The sequence below is a fragment of the Monodon monoceros genome, unplaced genomic scaffold (genome assembly GCF_005190385.1).
Source record: "Monodon monoceros isolate NGI ecotype Baffin Bay Population unplaced genomic scaffold, NGI_Narwhal_1 Super_Scaffold_18, whole genome shotgun sequence".
In the NCBI taxonomy this organism is placed as follows: domain Eukaryota; kingdom Metazoa; phylum Chordata; class Mammalia; order Artiodactyla; family Monodontidae; genus Monodon; species Monodon monoceros.
In genome coordinates, this window is record NW_021703774.1 from 145,348,417 (window position 1) to 145,370,762 (window position 22,346).

The 22,346-nt window shown below is 42.7% G+C and overlaps 1 protein-coding gene across 17 annotated transcripts in view; it reads right to left on the bottom strand.

Annotated features, from left to right (window-relative positions):
- The window catches only part of ST3GAL3 (ST3 beta-galactoside alpha-2,3-sialyltransferase 3), a 227,795-nt gene that overhangs the window by 111,333 nt on the left and 94,116 nt on the right, over positions 1-22,346 (bottom strand). For 12 of the 17 annotated variants that reach the window (XR_003794405.1, XR_003794404.1, XR_003794403.1 and 9 more), the window contains exon 3: positions 14,884-14,931. The exons of the other annotated variants lie outside the window; for them this stretch is intronic. Coding sequence is in view for 9 of the 12 variants with exons in the window: in XM_029228262.1 (XP_029084095.1) it covers positions 14,884-14,931 (48 nt within the window). In the remaining 3 variants the exon portion in view is untranslated. The remainder of the gene's footprint in view (positions 1-14,883; positions 14,932-22,346) is intronic. 17 annotated transcript variants of the gene reach the window in all.

Here is a 22,346-nt window from a genome sequence, read left to right on the forward strand (position 1 = left end):
AAGTAAGTCAGAAAGAAAAAGACAAATACCGTATGCTAACACATATATATGGAATCTAAGAAAAAAAAAATGTCATGAAGAACCTAGGTGTAAGACGGGAATAAAGGCACAGACCTACTAGAGAATGGACTTGAGGATATGGGGAGGGGGAAGGGTAAGCTGTGACAAAGTGAGAGAGAGGCATGGACATATATACACTACCAAATGTAAAATAGATAGCTAGTGGGAAGCAGCTGCATAGCACAGGGAGATCAACTCGGTGCTTTGTGACCACCTGGATGGGTGGGATAGGGAGGGTGGGAGGGAGGGAGACGCAAGAGGGAGGAGATATGGGAACATATGTATATGTATAACTGATTCACTTTGTTATAAAGCAGAAACTAACACACCATTGTAAAGCAATTATACTCCAATAAAGATGTAAAAAAAAAAAAAAAAAGAAATGCAACCTGGTCATTCTTGATTGGGTGTCAACCATGTGAATTTTACCTTGTTGGATGCAGAATATTTGTGCATTCCTTAAGTATTTTTGAGGCACTGTTTAATTAGTGAGAAACAGTTTGATCCTTTCAACGCTTGCTTTTAAGCTTTGCAGGGCTGGGTTTAGAGGCAAAAGTGGACTTTAGAGCTAATTTGCACCATTACTAATTTTGCCCCACTGCTAGGGCAATACCCTTCTAAGTACGCTATGTGATGCCTCATGTATTATGACATTTCCCCATTATTCCCAGCCCTGTGTGAGCTATAGAGAGTACTCTTCCTGCTCCTTTTCAGTGCTTCTTTCCTTGGCCTCCAGTCGTTTCCTCACACACGTGTTTTGATCAGCTGAGGAGTCCAAGCAGTCCTCAGCAGATCTCCAGTGCTCTCTCTCTGTGCAGCTCTCTCCTCTCTGGTACTCGGCCCATGAATTCTGGCTGCCTTGGTCTCCTCAAATTTTCAACTCTGTTTCCTCTTAGGAAGACTCTTGGGTTCTGTTTGTGTTCTTCTTCCCTGTGCTGTGGTCTGGAAATCTCATTTGTTTCCCTTCTTTCAAAGATCAGGGTCCTGGGCTACCTATTGTTCAATGTCTGAAGAAACTTTTTTTATTTTTTTCATATATTTTGTCTAGTTTTCAGTTGTTTCTCCTCCTTTCTTCACTTTTTCCCTATCTGGGAAAAAGTCTATCTGGTCTAGACTTCACCTTGCTTAACTATTCAGTTTAGCCGGCCCAATGATCTTTCCATTGCACCCAAACCAAATCTCTCATTCCTGCTCAACCCTCTCTACAGAGCCTGAGCTCCAGACTTGTGTATGCAGCTGACATCTCCACTTTGACATCCTATAGTTACCTGAAACTCAGGCTGCCTCACACAGAGTTCATTTTCACCACCCTTACATGTGTACAACCTCCTCCTGTATTCCCTACCTTGATGAACGGTACCACTTTTCACCCAGCTGCCCAAGCTGGAGACCTGAGAGAACTCCTTGATCCGTGCTTCTCTCTTATTTCATTTAATTAAATACCATGTCCTTTTAATTTCGTCTTCTACGTGGATCTCAAGTCCACTGACTTTTCTCCATTTCTACCATTCTTGATTAAGCCAGCTTCACTTCTCACCTCAGTTACTGTTAACAGTCTCCTACCAGGTTTCCCTGCGTCCTGTCTTGTCCCTTTCTAATGGATTCTCCACGATGTAACTAGAGCAATCTTCCTATAAGATAAATATGATTATGTCATAACTCTGCTTAAAACATTCAAACGGCCTCTACCGTTCTCAGAATAAATGCCAGTCTCTTAGCTTACAAGGGCCTTCATGATCTGGCCTACAGTGACCACCCTAAGTTCACTCTGACTCCCTGCATCACCCAACCCTGCCCCTGCCATGTTCTATGCTCCAGCCAGACTGAGCTATGTTATGTTCCTCCAAAGTACCTTATCACTTCCAGGCCTTCGTGCCTGCTTTTCCCTTCACGTAAAGTATCATTCCCAACCCCTTTTCACATTGGTTATTTCCTACATATGGCCCCTAAATGACCCACAGTCACCTCAAACTCAAAATGCTATAAATCAGACTTATCTTCACCCTGTTCCCTGCCCTCCCGACAGCCTGTTTTGTTTCTTTGGTAACGGCATCACCATTCAGTCCCCCAAGAACGAAGTTTTTGGTGTGTCCTATTTCTCTCATTTCTACCATGAGATCCTCCTCCCTCTACCATGGTCACTGCTTTTGCTGGAGTCTTCACTGTTGCTTAGGCCATGCAGCAACCACGTAATCTGTCTCTACCTGTCTTCCCAGCCCCATCTTCTGCCAGTTCAGGCGCCTTCATGCCTGAGACCTACTGCAGATGGTGCTCCCTCAATCTATAATGCTCTCACTCCCCTTGTTAACTTGGTAAATTCCCACTCGTCCTTCAAGATATAGCTGCCGCCAAAGCTAAACGTAATAGACATTGTTGTAGTGTCATAAGGACCTCCATGATTCGGCCTTTACCTACCTTTCCGGCTCTACCTTGTACTATCTTCTCTCTTGGGCACTGTGCTCTGGCCATTCTGGCCGTCTCTCAGTTCCTTGAATGAGCCATGAATTCTCTCAACATACGCCTTTTCTTAGAAGCAGTTTTTTCTGCCTGAAACATGTCCTCCTCTCTTTATGTGGTTAGTTCCTGCTCATTTTTAAGGCCCTAGTTCAAATGTACTCTTTTAGAAGAGCATGCCTTGACCCTCCTGTCTGGCTTGTGCCCCTCCTACATGCTCCTTTCACACAGTGTCTTACTTGCCCTCATAGCAATTACTCTATTATACAAATGTAATTATACATTTGTCAGACTATTTGACTGGTGGCTCTCCTCCACAGACTAAAAGTTCTAAGGCTGCATCACCTAACACTGTGCTTGGCATGATAAATGAGTGATGAATGACAACCCCTACTCTGATCTAAACTGTTAGCCTAAGCGTCCCCTTTTCTGTGCTCTCCACCAGACTTGTAGAACTTAACGCAGTTCTGCTTATTTGCTCACGAGTCTGTAGTGCACATCTGTTGTCTCTGTCCTCTTTTAGAAAGAAGCCCCTTGAATTTCTTTCAGGGAACTACCCTTCTCCCATTGCAGACAAGTGGTCAGACTATCAATGGGATGTGCCTTTCCAAAGTGTGGATACTTGACAAAAGCTAGGTTGGTTGGACTCTTTCTCTTGCAAGCTGAGTGACACCAGGGAGAAAAACAGCACGCTGAAGAGATGGAACACTTGCTTCAATCTAGATTCCCGGCACTGCCCTTAATGTGCTTTCTGAGGGCCGGTTGTTTGGCTTTTAATTTGATTCTGTGGGTTCCCATGTCCTTCTGGTAAATTTCTTTTCCTTTTAAGTCAGTCAGGGTCAGTTTCTTTTGCTTACAATAAATAATCCTAACTGTATGTATCTGTATCTCTAGCACCTAATACAGGGTCTGGCATAGTTGGTGCTCCATACATATGCTGAATGAAAGGAAGAATGAACGTGACCAAATGACCAAGAGAATCTAGTGAGGAGCCCTAAGACCTGATTCTTTGTCTTCCTCCACCTCTTGCTGCCTCTCCCAGCCACTAGCCCAACCACCTTTTATGGTGGTGCTTCTCTTGCTCTGGGCATTCTTGGTTCCCAGCCCATCCAGCTGATTACATCAAAGTCACCTGCCTATGGAGCGCCTGCCCTGGCTCTTCTTGGGCACTCTTCCTTAATTGCAGTTTCTGGCTTTTACTTTGGGGTTCCTTTTTGATGACTCCAAATTTGTCAGGGTAATTTCCTCCTGTCATTTATAAAAGCCTAAAATTTAACCTTCTCCACAAAGACTTCTGGAGGCTCCTGAGTAACACATTACTGCCCCATCTCCAACCCAGCCAGGGATCTTATCTGACAAGCATTCTATTCTCACATTCACAAGCGGTTACTGAATATGCCACATATTCCTAAGCTGTTACTGTGCACAGTCCCTCACAGAGTTCTCTGACTAGCAGGAAAGCTTAAGTATAATCTTTAGGAAATATAAACCAGAATAGAAAGCGATCAGGAAGTCATAGGCATAATGCTCTGGAGATACAGCAGCAGAGCTTCTTACTGTTGGGTTTGGGCAAGGTTGCAGATCCCAGAGCATCTCACTGTATACAAATGTGTTCTTGAAGTAGCATGTGAGTTCAGCTTATACAATGGAAATGTTATTTTGCGTGTACCGACTCTACAGGGACAATTCATCTCTGGGGAAGCTGGCAGTAAAGCCCAGGTCTCACCGGCAGTCCACTCACCGCAAATCTGTAATAAGAAAGACCCTGGATACACAAAAATAAACTCAAAATGGATTAAAGACCTAAATGTAAGACCAGACACTATTAAAACACTTAAGAGGAAAACATAGGCAGAACACTCTTTGACATAAACCACAGGAACATCTTTTTAAACCACCTCCTAGCATAAGGAAAATTAAAACAAAAATAAACAAATGGGGGACAATCCTGCAGCCTGTGGAATGAAAACCACATTCACAGATAGACAAAATGAAAAGGCAGAGGACTATATACCAGATGAAGGAACAAGATAAAACCCCAGAAAAACAACTAAATGAAGTGGAGATAGGCAACCTCCCAAAAAAGAATTCAGAATAATGATAAGGAAGATGATCCAGGACCTCAGAAAAAGAATGGAGGCAAAAATTGAGAAGATGCAAGAAATGTTTAACAAAGGCCTAGAAGAACTAAAGAACAAACACCTAGAAGAATTAAAGAACAAAAAACAGAGATGAACAATACAATCACTGAAATGAAAACTACATTAGAAGGAATCAATAGCAGAATAACTGAGGCAGAAAAACAGATAAGTGATCTGAAAGACAGAATGGTGGAATTCACTGCCATGGAACAGAATAAAGAAAAAGGAATGAAAAGAAATGAAGACAGCCTAAGAGACCTCTGGGACAACATTAAACGCAACGACATTCACATTTTAGGGGTACCAGAAGGAGAAGAGAGAGAGAGAAAGGACCCAAGAAAATATTTGAAGACATTATAGTTGAAAACTTCCCTAACATGGGAAAGGAAATAGCCACCCAAGTCCAGGAAGTGCAGAGAGTCCCAGGCAGGATAAACCCAAGGAGAAACACGCCAAGACACACAGTAATCAAATTGACAAAAATTAAAGACAAATAAAAATTATTGAAAGCAACAAGGGAAAAACAACAAATAACATATAAGGGAACTCCCATAAGGTTAACAGCTGATTTTTCACAGAAACTCTATAAGCCAGAAGGGAGTGGCACGATATACTTAAAGTGATAAAAGGGAAGAACCTACAACCAAGATTACTCTACCTGGCAAGGATCTCATTCACATTTGACAGAGAAATCAAAATCTTTACAGACAAGCAAAAGCTAAGAGAATTCAGCACCACCAAACCAGCTCTACAACAAATGCTAAAGAAACTTCTCTAAGTGGGAAACACAAGAGAAGAAAAGGACCTACAAAAACAAACCCAAAACAATTAAGAAAATGGTCATAGGAACATACATATTAATAATTACCTTAATTATGAATGGATTAAATGCTCCAACCAAAAGACACAAGCTCACTGAATGGATTTAAAAACAAGACCCATCAATATGCTGTCTTCAAGAAACCCACTTTAGGGCTTCCCTGGTGGCGCAGTGGTTGAGGGTCCGCCTGCCGATGCAGGGGACACAGGTTCATGCCCCGGTCAGGGAAGATCCCACATGCCGCGGAGCGGCTGGTCCCATGAGCCATGGCCGCTGAGCCTGCGCGTCCGGAGCCTGTGCTCCGCAACGGGAGAGGCCACAACAGTGAGAGGCCCGCGTACCGCAAAAAACAAAACAAAAACAAAAGAAACCCACTTTAGACCTAGGGACACATACAGACTGAAAGTGAGGGGATGGAAAAAGATATTCCATGCAAATGGAAATCAAAAGAAAGCTGGAGTAGCAATACTCATATCAGATAAAATAGACTTTAAAATAAGGAATGTTACAAGAGACAAGGAAGGACACTACATAATGATCAAGGGATCAATCCAAGAAGAAGATATAACAATTATAAATATATATGCACCCAACATAGGAGCACCTCAATACGTAAGGCAAATGCTAACAGCTATAGAAGAGGAAATTGACAGTAACACAATAATAGTGGGGGGCTTTAACACCTCACTTACACCAATGGACAGATCATCCAGACAGAAAATTAATAAGGAAATGCAAGTTTTAAATGACACAATAGACCAGACATATTTAATTGATATTTATAGGACATTCCATCTGAAAACAGCAGATTACACTTTCTTCTCAAGTGCACACAGAACCTTCTCCAGGATAGATCACATCTTGGGTCACACATCAAGCCTCAGTAAATTTAAGAAAATTGGAATCATATCAAGCATCTTTTGTGACCACAATGCTATGAGATTAGAAATAAATTACAGGGAAATAAACGTAAAAAACACAAACACATGGAGGCTAAACAATATGTCACTAAATAACCAAGAGATCACTGAAGAAATCAAAGAGGAAATCAAAAATTACCTAGAGGCAAATGACAACGAAAACACAAGTATCCAAAACCTATGGGATGCAGCAAAAGCAGTTCTAAGAGGGAAGTTTATAGTAATATAATCCTGCCTCAAGAAACAAGAAAAATCTCAAATAAGCAATCTAACCTTACACCTAAAGGAACTAGAGAAAGAAGAACCAACAAAACCCAAAGTTAGTAGGAGGAAAGAAATCATAAAGATCAGAGCAGAAATAAATGAAATAGAAACAAAGAAAACAATAGCAAAGATAAAGAAAACTAAAAGCTGTTTCTCTGAGAAGATAAAATTGATAAACCTTTAGCCAAATTCATCAAGAAAAAAGAGGAAGAGGACTCAAATCAATAAAAATTAGAAATGAAAAAGGAGAAGTTACAACAGACACCGCAGAAATACAAAGCATCATAAGAGACTACTACAAGCAACTCTATGCCAATAAAATGGACAACCTGGAAGAAATGGACATGGACTTCCCTGGTGGTGCAGTGGTTAAGAATCTGCCTGCCAATGCAGGGAACACAGGTTCAAGCCCTGGTCTGGGAAGATCCCACATGCCACGGAACAGCTAAGCCCGTACGCCACAACTACTGAAGCCTGCACTCCACAGCTACTGAAGCCTGCACGCCCAGAACCTGAGCTCCGCAACAAGAGAAGCCACTGCAGTGAGAAGTGTGCACACTGCAACGGAGAGTAGCCCCCACTCACCGCAACTAGAGAAAGCCTGCGTGCAGCAACGAAGACCCAACTCAGCCAAAAAAAAAAAAAAAAAAAAAAAGAAATGGACAAATTCTTAGAAAGGTATAACCTCCCAAGACTGAACCAGGAAGAAGAGAAAATATGAACAGACCAATCACAAGTAATGAAACTGAAACTGTGATTGAAAATCTTCCAACAAACAAAAGTCCAAGACCAGATGGCTTCACAGGTGAATTCTATCAAACATTTAGAGAAGAGCTAATACCCATCCTTCTCAAACTCTTCCAAAAAACTGCAAAGGAAGGAACACTCCCAAACTCATTCTACGAGGCCACCATCACCCTGATACCAAAACCAGACAAAGATACTACAAAAAAAGAAAATTACAGACGAATATCACTGATGAATATAGGTGCAAAAATCCTCAACAAAATACTAGCAAACAATCCAACAACACATTAAAAGGATCATACACCATGATCAAGTGGGATTTATCCCAGGGATGCAAGGATTCTTCAACATATGCAAATCAATCAATGTGATACACCATATTAACAAATTGAAGAATAAAAATCATATGATCATCTCAATAGATGCAGAAAAAGCTTTTGACAAAATTCAACACCCATTTATGGACAACTGATGGGAACATGCTGTATAGCACAGGGAAGTCACCTAGTGCACTGTGGTAACCTAAATGAGGGGGAAGTCCAAAAGGGAGGGGATATCTGTATGTGTATGGCTGATACATTTTGTTGTGCAGTGGAGGCTAACACAACATTGTAAAGCAACCATACTCCAAAAATTAACTAAAAAAAAAAAAAAAAAGATCCTGGGACTCTCAATGTGCGCTGATGTATATGTACAGCTCTCCTGGCACCTGAAGGTACTCTCCTCCCAGGTGTCAGAGCAGCAAGACCACAGCTGCACAGTGAAGGGGAGATGTTTAGTCTGGTGGTTTAGGCTCCCTGCCTCAGCCAGGCTGGAAAGCCCTGACCAAGGAGCACATGTGTGTCCCCTGCCTGGCTCAAGGTGGGAAGTGGCATGCCTGATGCAAATCTCTGCTCTTCTCCTCCACACGTGTACCACGCCAGACCTGTGGATGCATAAAGTGCCTGTTCAGATGCTGACTGTCTTTGAAACTAACGATTAACTCTTCCACTGGCATTTCAAAGGAAGAAGTTGGTGTTCTGAACTCAGAGAGACTCCTGGAAGGTTCAGAAACTGGACATAAACAAAAGGAGGCCATGCACTAAAGTGTGTATGCACCTAATAATGTCTCTGTATCAGGCAAAATTAACAGAATTACAAGGAGAAATATACAATGGGTCTCCTGTCATTATAACGGGAACCTTATAGACCACTGAAGAATCAGGTTCACAGAATCAGTTGAGAAATCAGAAGATTTGAACAGAACAGTGAATAAATTTTGAACTAGCTGATACACAGAGTACCTTACACCTGACAAGTGGAGAATGCACATTCTTTTTAAGCATATTTGGAACCTTTATGAAAACTGACCACCTGAGAGGCATAAACCCTGAGATAAAAACTAACACACATTGAAACAAGCTCAAGTTTTTAACTTAAAAATATTTATTTTTATATTATAGCAATTCAACATTTAATACATTCCACAACACTTTGTATTTCATTTTGCTCATCATGATTCTATAACGTAAAGAAAATTTTAAATGTTTTCACAATGCCCTGATTAAATAACCCTGAGTCCCCTCCTTTTATCTTAGCAGGGTGTACAAGTGTTATCACTTTCTACTTATGCTCTCATGTTTAAACAGCTGGGGGTACTGACTCCACAGTGATATCCTATTCTAGGATGAAGGGGGGGCTCCCCGAGAGAAAGTGTCCTACTCCAGCTCCACTCTTAGGCCACTGAGCCCTGAAATGGACTTTCAGGGAATATAGGTGCACATCATGAACCAATTGCGCGACTGGCCCTTTCAGTCCCCAGTGACCCACCTCCTTTGATCATTGTAAAGAGCCACCACAAATTCCCATGGGCTGTCACTGTGCTTTGCACAAAGCAGATGCCTATGAGATAACTGCTGCCGATGGCAATAATGAATATTTCCCAGGAAGGCCAGTTTGAGAAACATTATTGAAGTAGATAAAGTTTAGTATGTGGGAAAAAACATGGACTTTATCCTATCAGGAAACTGCAGCGCTTCATATTAGAACGCACAAAAGCCAGAAAAGCAGGATAGGCCATTAGGCAAGAAAACTTCAAGCATATAAGAAGCTCTGCTTCTTTAAAGGGGTCTTTGGCTCCAACCTCTGAGATATGATGAATTGCTAAGTGCATAGGGCATAGGGATAAATGGAATGAGGACCTATCCTAACCAAAATAGATCCCTCTTTTCTAAAGAAAAGGCACTGTACAGCCTCGAATAAAAGTCATGGGCTATATTAAACATAAGTAATATATATCCTGGCTTGGGTTGGAGGAAGTTGGCAACAGTTGCAAACGGACATGCCGGACAAAGGGAAGAACTGAGGGAACTACTATTTATTGAGCAACTACTGGGAATTCATGCTGCTCTCAGTACTTTCACCTACACTCTCAGTTTAACCCTTACAACCCTTATGAGGTGGGTATTTTCTCCATTTTACAGAGGAGGAAACAGAGTCTTAGAGAGGGGAAATAATGTGTTCAAGATCCCCAGCCAGCACACGGACCAGCTGGGTGCGGTTGAACCAACCCAGGTCTGGCTCTGCAGCTTCTTTTCTTTACATTACTCTACACTGACTCTCAGAGGAAAACAAGGAAAGCAGACCCCCTCATATTAGGAGAGCTGCCATGAGAGCAATGATCTACCCTTACCTCCCACCCCCTGCCCCAGGGTGGTGCCAAAAGGCCTAGCCATGCCCACACATGAACCATGGGAGTCCACAGAGACCCAAGAGGGGCTGGCCAAAGTGCAAACAGCTCCCACATCATCTTGAGTCAGGAAAATAAATTATCACATAGGATCAGTTAATCAAAGACAAACTAAAATAGGAAAAGCAGTTTTATAAAATAAACACAGAAAAATTCACTGACCTGGACTAAATTAACTGACCCAGTAAAATAACTTAGAAGTTCACAAACTGAAATCCAGTCTCAAATGGGTGTACATTGGTGTGGGGGGAGGAGAGAGGCCTAGCGAGGAGGTCCTGATAAGGCGAGGTGCCCTGTGACTATGCGCCCTCCACCCAAGCACAGCAGAGCTGTGACGGTACTGGGGGCCAACAGAGTGTCGAACCTCCATTGGTAGGTGGAAGCCCCATCCCAATGCAAGCAAAGAGGTCATGCACCATTCCCCTTCTATCCTGGGAAGAAAAGAAGATGTCTAGAGCTGGGCATACAGTAAATTCAGTTCTATTCATGATATCAAGTATGTCCAGACCAATCTAAAAATATTTAGATTCCTTGGGATTTTTCTATGTAGGCAATCATGTCACCTATGAAGACGGTTAGTTCTATTTCTTCCTTTCCCATCTGTATTCTTTTTATTTCTTTTTCCTCTTACTGCACTGGCTAGGACTTTCAGGAGTGGTTCTTGATCTTAGGGGGAGAGCAGTCTTTTACCATTAAGTATGATGTTTGCTGTAGGTTTTTTGTAGATGCCCTATATCAGATTGAAAAAGTCCCCTTCTAAGTTTGCTGAAAACTTTTATCATGAGTAGATGTTGAATTGTATCAAATGCTTTATCAATTGCCATGACCATGTAGTTTTTCTTCTTTAGACAGTTAATAGGGTAGATTACACTGATTGATTTTTGAATGTTGAACCAGCCTTCCATTCCCAGAATAAAGCCTACGTGGGCACCAAGTTTGGGAAGTTTAAGCCATTATTTTTTCAAACATTTCTTCTGTACCGCACTCTTCTCTCCTTCTGGGACTCCAATGACACAGATGGTAAACCTTCCAGTATTGTCCCATAAGTCACTGAGACTTCGTTCAGCCTCTTTAATCTTTTCTCCTCGTTGTTCAGATTGGATAGTTTCTATTGCTTTATTTTCGAGTTTACTGATTCTTTCCTCTGTCATCTCCATTTTGTGATTGAGCCCATGCAGCAGAGTTTTTTAATTTTCCATTATCGTTATCTTTTTTCTTGTATCTCCATTTGGTTTATATATATATATTTGGTTCACGGGGTTATTTTTTTGGCTAACACTTTCTATCTTTCCATTCATGTCAACAATGTTTACCCTTACTTTTGGGGGCATTTTTTTTTTAACAGTTTACTTACTAGATTACCAGTTTGTTATGAAAGGATTCAACTCAGCAACAGCCAGATGGAAGAGGTGGGGAAAGGGGGCCAGGAGCTTTTTTATAAAAGCTACTTTAAAGTCTGTCAGATTATTACAACATCTGTGTCATCTCAGCATTGGCATCTATTTATTTATTTATTGTTGGCTGTGTTGGGTCCTCATTGCTGCACACGGGCTTTCTCTAGTTATGGCGAGCAGGAGTTACTCTTCGTTGCGGTGCGTGGGCTTCTCATTGTGATGGCTTCTCTCGTTGCAAAGCACAGGCTCTAGGTGCGTGGGTTTCAGTAGCTGTGGCACGTGAGCTCAGTAGTTGTGGCTTGCGGGCTCTAGAGTGCAGGCTCAGTAGTTGTGGTGCACGGGCTTAGCTGTTCTATGGCATGTGGGATCTTCCCGGACCAGGGCTCGAACCCGTGTCCCCTGCACTAGCAGGCGGATTCTTAACCACTGCACCACCAAGGAAGCCGTGGCATCGGCATCCTCTGATCGCCTCTCCCAGGCAAGTTGCGATTTTCCGAGTTCTTCATGTGATAATTAATTTTAGATTGTATCCTCTATATTTTGAATATTATGTCATGAAACTTTAGGTCTTATTTAAATTCAGTGGAGAATGTTGATATTTTTGTTTTACCAGACAATCAGGCAGGTTGGATTTAGTTGGCAAGTTCTGACCAGCCTTCTTTTGAGTTGTGGTTTCAATGCCAGTTCCATTTTCAAAGCCTGTTCAGGTGTGTACCACCAAGTGTCCAGTCTGGGACTCAGGTGGTGGTCTATCCCTTAGTTCAGTTCTCAAAGTCTTTGGTGTGTTGGTTAGAATCAGATGCACACATGCACAGCTCAGGGCTAGCCCAGAAGTTCATACACAACTTTATGGAGTCGTTTTCCTGAGCTCCTTCCTTTCTGCTCTCCTTGTACTTTCCAGTTCATTGGTCCTCCCCTTTTTGGTTCTCTGGCCAGAAATCTGCGGTTTTAGTTACACTTTCTGCCACACATTTCCTGAACTGTACCCAAATCTGGGACCAAGCAGCAGGAAGGCAGAGAGAGAAAAAAGCAACTGGATTTCACCCCACCCCCTTGGGATTACAGAGAGGAAGATTTGATCAAAGAAGGTTTCCCTTCCTCAGTTTTAGGTGCTTGAAGGCCCCACTGCTGCTACTGGGCACTGCCACCACCACCACCGAGGGGACTGCCTGGGGACTAGGGCATGAGAAAACAGAGAAAAACAACCCTCAGGATTTCCCATCCCTGTCTGAGCCTTAGAGCCCCTTTCCCAACCAGACTCTAGCCATAACTAGAGGTCTTCTGGAATTCTCTCCATTTGTGCCCTTATGTCCACTCTGTTTGTGCCCGGATTTTGGGCTGTCTCGAGTCCAGGACATGGGATACCAGAGGAAAAATGAGAAATTCACTGTCAGGGTGGCAGTACTTCTAATTCTAGTTTTTCCCCCAATCTGTCTACTACTATTTATATTTCAGAGTCTTCAAATAGCTGCTAAATGCATTCTGTCCAGGCCTTTAGCTGCATTCAATGACAGTGATAGATTCTTACACATGTATCTTATACATATAACCTGGTATATATATAAGTATCTATTTATGCAGGGAATATACCTAGGGGAGGAAATGCCAGGTCATGGGTATGTATATACTCAAATTTAGCTAGACACTACCATAGTTTTTTTCCAAAGTGGTTGTAATCAACTTACCCACTGACCAGTAGAGACTCAAAGTTTCCACCATATCACTTCCTCACCAACCTTGGAGTATCAAGCTTCTCAGGCTTTCCTATTTTGGTAGATGCGCAGTGGTATCTCACTGAAATGCTAATTTGCATTTCCCTAGGTAGTAATACAATCGAACACCTTTTCATAGGGTTATTGGCCATTTGGATTCTTCTTTTGTGAAGTGCCTGTTGGGGTCTTTTGCCTTTTTCTATACTGGGTTATTTCTTTACTCACATTGATTTTTGTAGTCCTTTATTCTGGAAGCAAGCCCTTTGTTGGCTATTTGTGTTATAGATGTCTTTTTTCACTCCGCCTTTTCACTCTTTTAATGGTACCTTTTGATTAACAGAAGTTCTACTTTAATGTAATAAAGTTGATCAGTTTTTTCCTATGTGAATGGATGCAACTTTGCATCTACTTAAAAACTCTTTCTAAAGGCCCATTCTGTCTTAAAGCAGCCTCTCCCATCTCAGCATTTCAATGCGGACACCTCAGGCGTCAAAGTATGAGACAGCAAGATGACAAGGCAGACAGTGCAGGCTCTAGGGGTGGACAGATATGAGTGGCCCTGGACAGGGTACTTCAAGTCTTTGAGAATTAAGTTTCTTTATAATTAAAGATGTACTATCCACCTTGCAAGATGTGTGTAAAGCACTTAGCATAGTGCTGGCACACAGTAGGCCCTCAGCAAACAGTGGCAGCTGCGATCATATTCTCTGATCATCTTTCCCCTTGTCCACATTGCTACAGTGGCCTGAACCTCATTGCCGCTTTGTGAAACATCAATCTGTTGCAGTTAAGGACAGCAAAATGGGTTAATTGCCCTCAACAGGCCAGCAAAGTCTCCCTGTTACTCACAGGCGGCACCTAAGGTACGAGGACTACCGTCTTCAGCTAAAAATTAAGACCTGGTACACAGAGATGCTCTCCTCACGAGGTGAAGTCATTCTGGGGCTCCCACAGGGACACAATGGCAGCAAGCTGAAGAATCAAAGTATCTGCTCTTTCTGTTCGCTGCCAACAGCACAGGGGTGTGGGGCAGGCAGACTGCCTCAGACAGGGGAAAGCTGAGCTCCACTGAGCCTGGGTGATTTGTGTGTCCTGCACTGTTGACACAGGGAAGAGCAGGAGTACGTCGGCACACGTGCACAGTACGGTGCCCGTCCTGGAGGAGGTGTGTATTTGAGTATACGGGGTGTGCATGTGGACACGCAACAGGGTGTATGTCCCTAGGAAGCTGTGATACTCTCACCAGCCTGGCATGCTGCTGGAGAGCCCTGATGGTTAGCTACTCCAGCGTGCCCAGAGCTTGGGGTCTCTCAACGCCCTCTGCCCCACTCTCTGAGACAGGATATGTGCACAGGAAACAGACCCCTTTTCTATGACGCTGGACCACCCTGAATAAGGAAGGAGCATCAACTGCAAACTCCTTGGCGCACAGTTCTAAAGCAACCAGAGAAGCCTTCTGGATGTTGTGGCCCACTGCTGCCTCCTAGACTGTGGGTCCCTAGAAATGCTTCTTGAGATTTTCCCACAATACTGAGATATTCCACTGCCCTCCCCAGATGCCCCTCCCCCACCTCATTAGGCTCCACTTCAAAGGTGGCCAGTGCTGAATGCTGAAAGGATGATAGAAGGGAAGGGAGTGGTACCTGAGCCTAGTGTTTGTCCAGCGGAGTCAAAGGAAAGAACCACTGAATCTGCAACACAAGAGGACAAGTTCATTTCTTTCTCTTTCTTACAGTAAAAACAAAACAAAACAAAACAAAAACAAAAAAACAAGTTCCCACTGGCTTTGCCCAAACCCTCTCCCAAGGAAAAGTCAACTGGACTGGAACTCAGCTGCACAGACAGCCTCCATTGGTCCGTCTCACCCATCCACTGGGCCAGGAGGCCCTGCCGAGCCCAGCCCAAGCCTCGTGCCACTGGGAGGAACATCTCAGGGCATAGATATGCCCTAAATTCTTCAGAGGCATTTCCTGCCAAATTAAGGGACACATTTACTCCTTTTTGCTTCTCATAGTGAAAATAAAATTAAAACAAAGCAAAAGAAAACTTCCCTCCTGCATCTGGTTGAAGGCACTAACATTTCCCTTTGACTTGTTTTCTTTTCCTATTCATATACTCAATGTTTATTATTTCTTCCCCCCAAAGGCATTAAAGTGACTTACAGGAATTTACAGTACACACTGGAATTTTAAAAATGAAGAAGTCAAAGGAAGGAAAAATATTATATAGTCAGGGGAATATTAGTGCACAAAATGCATGCCATGAGGACCTAAACAAATGCTACAGGTAGAATCAAAGAGGCCTGAGCTCCCAAACAGCTAAAGAAAATGAGAAAATAAACAAGATTGAGTGCTCACAATACGTACATTCATTCATTTATTCAACTGTTCAGTAAATATTTATTGGGCATCTACTACGTGAAAGATACTATACTATGGCTTTGCGATCCAGATGCAAACAAAAAAAAGCATGGTCTCTACGCTCATGGATCTGTCATCAGTCTAAGAGAAAAAAAGTTACCCAACAAGTTATTCAACTAAAAACTGATTAAGTAAAAAAGAAAAGAGGGCTTCCCTGGTGGCGCAGTGGTTGAGAGTCCGCCTGCCGATGTAGGGGACACGGGTTCGTGCCCCGGTCCGGGAGGATCCCACATGCCGTGGAGCGGCTGGGCCTGTGAGCCATGGCCGCTGAGCCTGCGCGTCCGGAGCCTGTGCTCCGCAACAGGAGAGGCCACAACAGTGAGAGGCCCGCGTACCGCAAAAAAAAAAAAAAAAAAAAAAAAAAAAGAAAAGAAAAGAAAAGAGTGCTGAGGAAGTCTGTATTAGGAGGAGACCTAGTTTGGAAGGGGAGTGGGTGCTGGTTAGGGAAGTTTTCCCTAAAGAAGTGACACCTGAACTAAGAACTGAAGGATAAGTAAGGGTTAAACCCGACAAGAAGGAATGGGCATTCCAGGCAGAGAGGATGCTCTGTGTGGGGACCTGAAGCAGGATGGGACAGGGCGCCTCAGAGCAACCAGAGAGCAAAGCATACATAAAAGCAAATACTGTATGGTGATTAGAAAGAAATTCCTCTTATGGGTCTTAATAAAGGGAGATCCTGCATGATGTTGAAGACTGTAACTTCTACAACATTTCTATAATAAGTAATTGTGAATCTTTTATGGCTGTTTCTTACAACGGGAGCAATACAAATGATGGCATAGGCCAACACACAGCTCAATAAAAGCAATTATAAGGGACACCAAGATAATCTAAGGCCCAAAATAACCCCAGAGACCCCAGACTCCAAAGGGATCACATTCAAAAGGCTCACTCCTGGGACTTCCCTGGTGGTCCAGTGGTAAAGAATCCGCCTTCCAATGCAGGGGATGTGGGTTCAATCCCTGGTTGGGGAACTAAGATCCCATGTGCCGTGGGGCAGCTAAGCCCGCACGCCACAACTACTGAGCCCACATGCTCTGGAGCCCGCGCACCACAGCTAGAGAGAGAAAACTCGCATGCCACAACTAGAGAGAAGCCGGCGCGGTGCAACGAAGAGCCCATGCACTACAACGAAAGATCCCGCGTGCCGCAACGAAGATCCCACGTGCCACATCTAAGACCCGATGCAGCCAAAAATAAATAAGTAAAAATAACTCCCTTTAAAAAAAAAGGCTCCCTTTAAAAAAAAAGGCTCACTCACTACAAAGGAATGCTAGCTGGCTGCATGAGGCCCAGCGTCTACACCACAGGCAGCATCCCACCTCAGCATGATCCTTCAGATCTCAGGTATATGTCATTTTCTCTTATTGCACATGGAAATCTGACACAAGAGTTATCATAACTGTAAGTCATCTGTCTGCACTGCTAGACTATAAGCTCTATAAGGGCAGACACTATATCTGCTTTATTCACTGCTATGTTACCAGCATAACACCTGGCAGGCAATAACTGTTTGCTGAAAGACAGTGCCTCAAGAAATGGATGGACTTCAACTCCTTCAGGTAATCCTTCATAATCACTTTTTCTCATAATCAAGTGTTTATTAAGAACTGGGTAGCAGAGAGCTGCAGGATACAATTTTTTTTTTTTTTTTTTTTTTGCGGTACACAGGCCTCTCACTGTTGTGGCCTCTCCCGTTGCGGAGCACAGGCTCCGGATGCGCAGGCTCAGCGGCCATGGCTCACAGGCCCAGCCACTCCACGTCATGTGGGATCTTCCCGGACCGGGGCACGAACCCGTGTCCCCTGCATCGGCAGGCGGACTCTCGACCACTGCGCCACCAGGGAAGCCCTGCAGGATACAATTTTTGGTGAGTATCCAGAGGCAGATATTCTGTACTGCCAGTTAAGGGCAGATCCATATGCTTTGAAATCTACCAAGTAAAAGGTAAGGCTGACTTTTTTTTTTCTTTCACAAAAATGTAGAAGCACAATTAGAACACTTGTCTAATCAGATAGGTGACCATCCTACCTTGTATGAGATACAATCAACATCTCTTACAAATTCTACTCCTTTATCAATGTTTCCCACATCTGTTTCCTCTCAATGTTACTGTGCCCTTTCAGAAGAGAAACCCCTACTTTTCTCTCTTTTTAAAAGAGCTTTATTGAGGTATAATTTACATACTATAAAATTCACTCATTTTAAGTGTACAATTCAATGATTTTTAGAAAATCTACAGAGTTGTTTAACCATCAGCATATGCAGCTTTAGAACATTTCTATCACCCAGAAGATCCCAGGTGCCCAGTCATGCCCTGTTCCCACCTCCAGCCCCAGGCAACCACTAATTTACTTTCTGTCTCTATAGATTTGCCTTTTGTGGATGTCTGCCTATCCTTTTCTTGCTAGGACTGTTCTGATACGTCCCTTAACCACACGCCTACCTCCAGCTTAGCCCACTTCCATCATCCTTCATACTGTTGCATGATTTTTCTAAAAAGTATACCTGACTACGTCTTTGCTCTTGATTAAAATGCTTCAGTGGCTTCCTGTAGCCTGTAAGATAAACTCCAAGCTCTGACCTTCAAGATCTTTACCATTTTGGCTCATTTATGACCTCTAAATGGCTCATGCTCCAGATATGCCAAACAACTTCTATTTCTCCAAAGAGATATGTACCTTTGTGTCTTCAGACACCAAACGTACTGTTTTCTCTGCCTGTTTGCATTAAATACTCCCACTTTTCTATTAAGACCCAGGGCAATCATCCCCACTTCTTGAAGGCTTCTCTGATCAGTTCTGCCCCTTCTCTTTAGGCTGTCACTGCACTGCTATTATGGCATTTATTATACTGCATTATAATCCTTGTTTACTCATCTTTTTCTCTCTTTAAACTGCAAGTTCCCTGAGGATAAGGATTGTCTGTTCATTTTGAGGCTTTGATGCCTAGGACAGTGACTGACACACAGAAGGTGGTCAATATGTTCACTAAACAAAGGAATAAACTAGTAAATGTCTTTGCTTTCTTTCAAAGGTGATGTTATCTGAGTGATATTTCACAAATTGGTGAGGGGAGAGATCCATCCTGCATAACAGATTCTCATTCAAGTCAACCTTGAAATGTCCTTATACCATGAAGCTTCAGATGTTCGAGCCTGGCCTCATCCTCAAAAGATAAAAGCATTCCCACAAAGCAGTGCAGGGGGAATAAGGAAAGGGCCCTAGGTGCTTTCTAGGTGAGAGATCACAGTCACCTGGATGAAGATTAGGAAAGCCTTTCTGAGGGGTTGACTGCCCAGATGAGCAACAATAAAAACAGCATCTCAAACTTTCATTACAGTTGACAAGTATTTTTCCAATTTCAATTTACTTTCTTTGTACTCACAAGCAGTCCTGAAATAATCTCCTTCAAAGTTTTCAATCTAAATGTAAAGAAAAAAGGCTACAAGTTAACTAAATGTGAACAACAGTTGTCTCTGGGTGAAAGAATTATATATGATATTTATTCTCTGTATTTTTGAAAAATTTCCAGAGTGAACATGTAACTTGTATTTTCAGAAAAAAAAAAAAAAAAAGAACTCTCTAATCCAGCTCTAAGATTTTAACCTCTAACACATTGGTACCAATGCAAAAGGATGGAAGGTTCTTGATCTCCCTTCATTATTCACTGTACATGCTGAAAAGCTATCCAGCTTTTCCCTTTAGTTATACTGAGGTCATCGTTATACTTCATGACACTTAAATATACCTCAGCAACCTCAATTCCTAAATAGACCGGCTTTTAAAAAATTCGTTTCTTCTTCCTTCCTTCTCACAAGTATTATCAAGTGCCTATTATGTGCCAGGCCTGGTGCCAGATACTAGAGATATGGAGCTGAATAGGAGCTGGTCTTTGCCTTCCAGCCAAGGAAGCAGAGAGGTTAATAAGCACCTAAAATAAAGTGTGATAATGGTGAGCAAGGGGCAAGCACCAAACAGATGACAGTCTTACTGGAAAGGAAAAGTTGGAGTTTTTGTGAGTATTATTTCCAGTGGTAGTGGAATGCTCCCAAGAGCATGTGCCTTTAAACTGCAGAAGATGCAAGTGAGAGGGCAGAAACTTCAGGAGGAAGTTAGGGACATATATCGTGTTTTGTGTAAGTTTGGACGGATGTTGCTTTGAGCATTTAAGGCAGAGATGTGAGAATCAGTTCGGCCCTTCATTTTTTGTGTTTATTCTAAAGGATGTAAGATCATTTGAGTTATAAACCACTTTGACAGCTAAAGGGAAAATTCAGTGTTCAACAAATTGAGAAGTTTGTTTTGCAAGAAACGGAGCAAGAATATCCAGACTTCTCCCTCTCAGGCTAAGACATATGTCATTTTTATTTATTTTATTTCAACCAGGGTTCCAGCTGTTCCTGGTTCCCAGGCCAGAGGCGGCCATGTGGGGTTCTATACAAGTGACCAAACAGAATTACAGACCAAAGCACAACAGAGCATTGCTGCACGTGACTCTGTTCAGTGAGGAAACCTAGAATTTACTGGAAACCTTTTATTATGGTCAGATGTTTCCTGTGTCTGGTTTCTGAAGCAGATAAAAAGAATATAAAGAGAGGATGAAGAATGAGGCTTAGTCTTTCCAGTCATTGGAGAGGCTTCCAAAAGTCAAATTATGCAGTGAACAAGTTACATTTTGGCTACTACCTCTCATGGTACACATTCAACACACATATTCTGCTAGCCACCATGTGTAAGCCCTAGAGACATAAGAATGAATGAAAAAAAAATATTCCCTGAAGTAGCTTGCAACCTAACAGGTAAAGTAAAAACACATATAAAACTAAGCATTCTACAGTTAACAATACTGTATTGTACACTTGAAATTTGCTAAGAGTAGATCTTAAATGTTCTTACCACACGCATACATGCAAAAAGGTAACTGTGAGGTGATAGATGTGCTAACTAACCTTATTGCGGTAATCATTTCACAAGACGTACGTTTGTCAAAGGATCACACTATACACCTTAAACTTACACATTATTATCTGTCAATTACATCTCAATAAAGCTGAGGGGGAAAGCTAAGTATAATATATGTATGGAAATAAGGGTAATGAGGGAGATACTTCATTGTTCATTAATTCAGCATATTTATTAAGCAACTACTATACACCAGACTTATGGATACAATAGTAAAGAAGAACGAGAATGCTCCTATTCTCAAGGAATTTATAGTTTAGTCAGGAAGACTGAAAAAAAGCAAGTAAACAAAAGAACAAAACTTCTGACAGTGATAAGTGGTTATGAAGAATATCCAATGATGTAATATGACCATGAGGGGAAGTACAGGCAATGCTAGATTGGGTATTTTGGGAAGGCTTCTCTGAGGAGGTGACGTATGGCTGAGACTGGGAGACAGGAGCCCGCCAAGAAAAGACCAAGGGAAAGAGAGTTCCAGGCTGAAGGAAAGCAAGTACAGTAATCTTGGTACATTAAGGAACAGCGAGAAGGCCAGTGTTGCTGGAACACAGAGCACGAAAAACACAAGAGGGGTGGGAAATGAGGTCAGAGAGGAAGACAGGAGACAGATCTGTAGGAGGCCTTATGTAGGAGGCCATCGAGAGACGTCTGCACTGTATTTTTCAATAGCAGAGAGAAGCCCCTGCTTAAAACCCGGGAGTAACACGATCTGATTTATACTCTTAAACATAAACTTTCACTGCTATGCGGGAACCAAATTGACTGTTCTGGCAACAGAGTAAAAGGTAGATTAGAGGAGACAGACTGAAGGCCAGGAGACTGGTAGAAGAGATTGCAACATTCCAGATGAGAAGTGATGGCAGCCTGAACAAGGCAGTGACAACAGGAAAAAAAAAAAAAAAGGATACTAATAATGTTTAAAAGGGAAAATTTACAGGACTAGTGACTTGTGGGACATGAGTAAGAGATTAAGAAGAAGAAGGATTATATCTACATTCTGGCCTTGGGCAAATGGATGCTGACCTTTGCTTAAATGGGTGTAGCCTCCATCTAAACCACATAACCCTGCTTCTCCTCTGGTCAGACAACTGGACCACAGGTGAGTACCTGACCCAAGAGAAGGCAATCCATAGGCAGATAGGTTCTGCCTTTGGAGTCTCTTTTGGAGACTTGACTTGGGATGCACAGAGAGTTGGGGCTGCTGGTAGGAGATACAAGCAGAAAAGCAAAGAAGAGCAGAGGCTAGGAGGCTATGGGTTGGACTTGATGCTGGGCCTTGGGGCCCATGTTAGTGGCAGAGCATCACAGTGAAGAGCCACAACCCTGCTGCTGAGGGCAACATGACACCTCAAAGAGCTGCCTTGGATCCAGAATATTCTTCCAGTGCCAGTCTCTGTGGCAGTCAGCTATCCCACGGATCATCTTTCCATGAGATCTTGGGGTTTAGCTCTTCCTCAGTTCCCTTGAGGCTTGGCCTATAATTGAGATTTTCATTTTTAAGTCTCCTGCTATCTTGGAGCTGTCTATAGTCTGAGTAAGTTCACCTCCTCTACCTTCCAGTCCTCATGCTTTAATACCCAGGAGCAGTTTCTGCATTCCCAATGATCTGTTCCAAGCACGACTCACCCCAAGGGTCTAAATCTCGGGAGAAGTAGAAGGCCCTACTTGGACCTTGGGTCTAAGCTGTGTTCTCCAATCTAGCTTCATGAAAGAGCTCTCAAC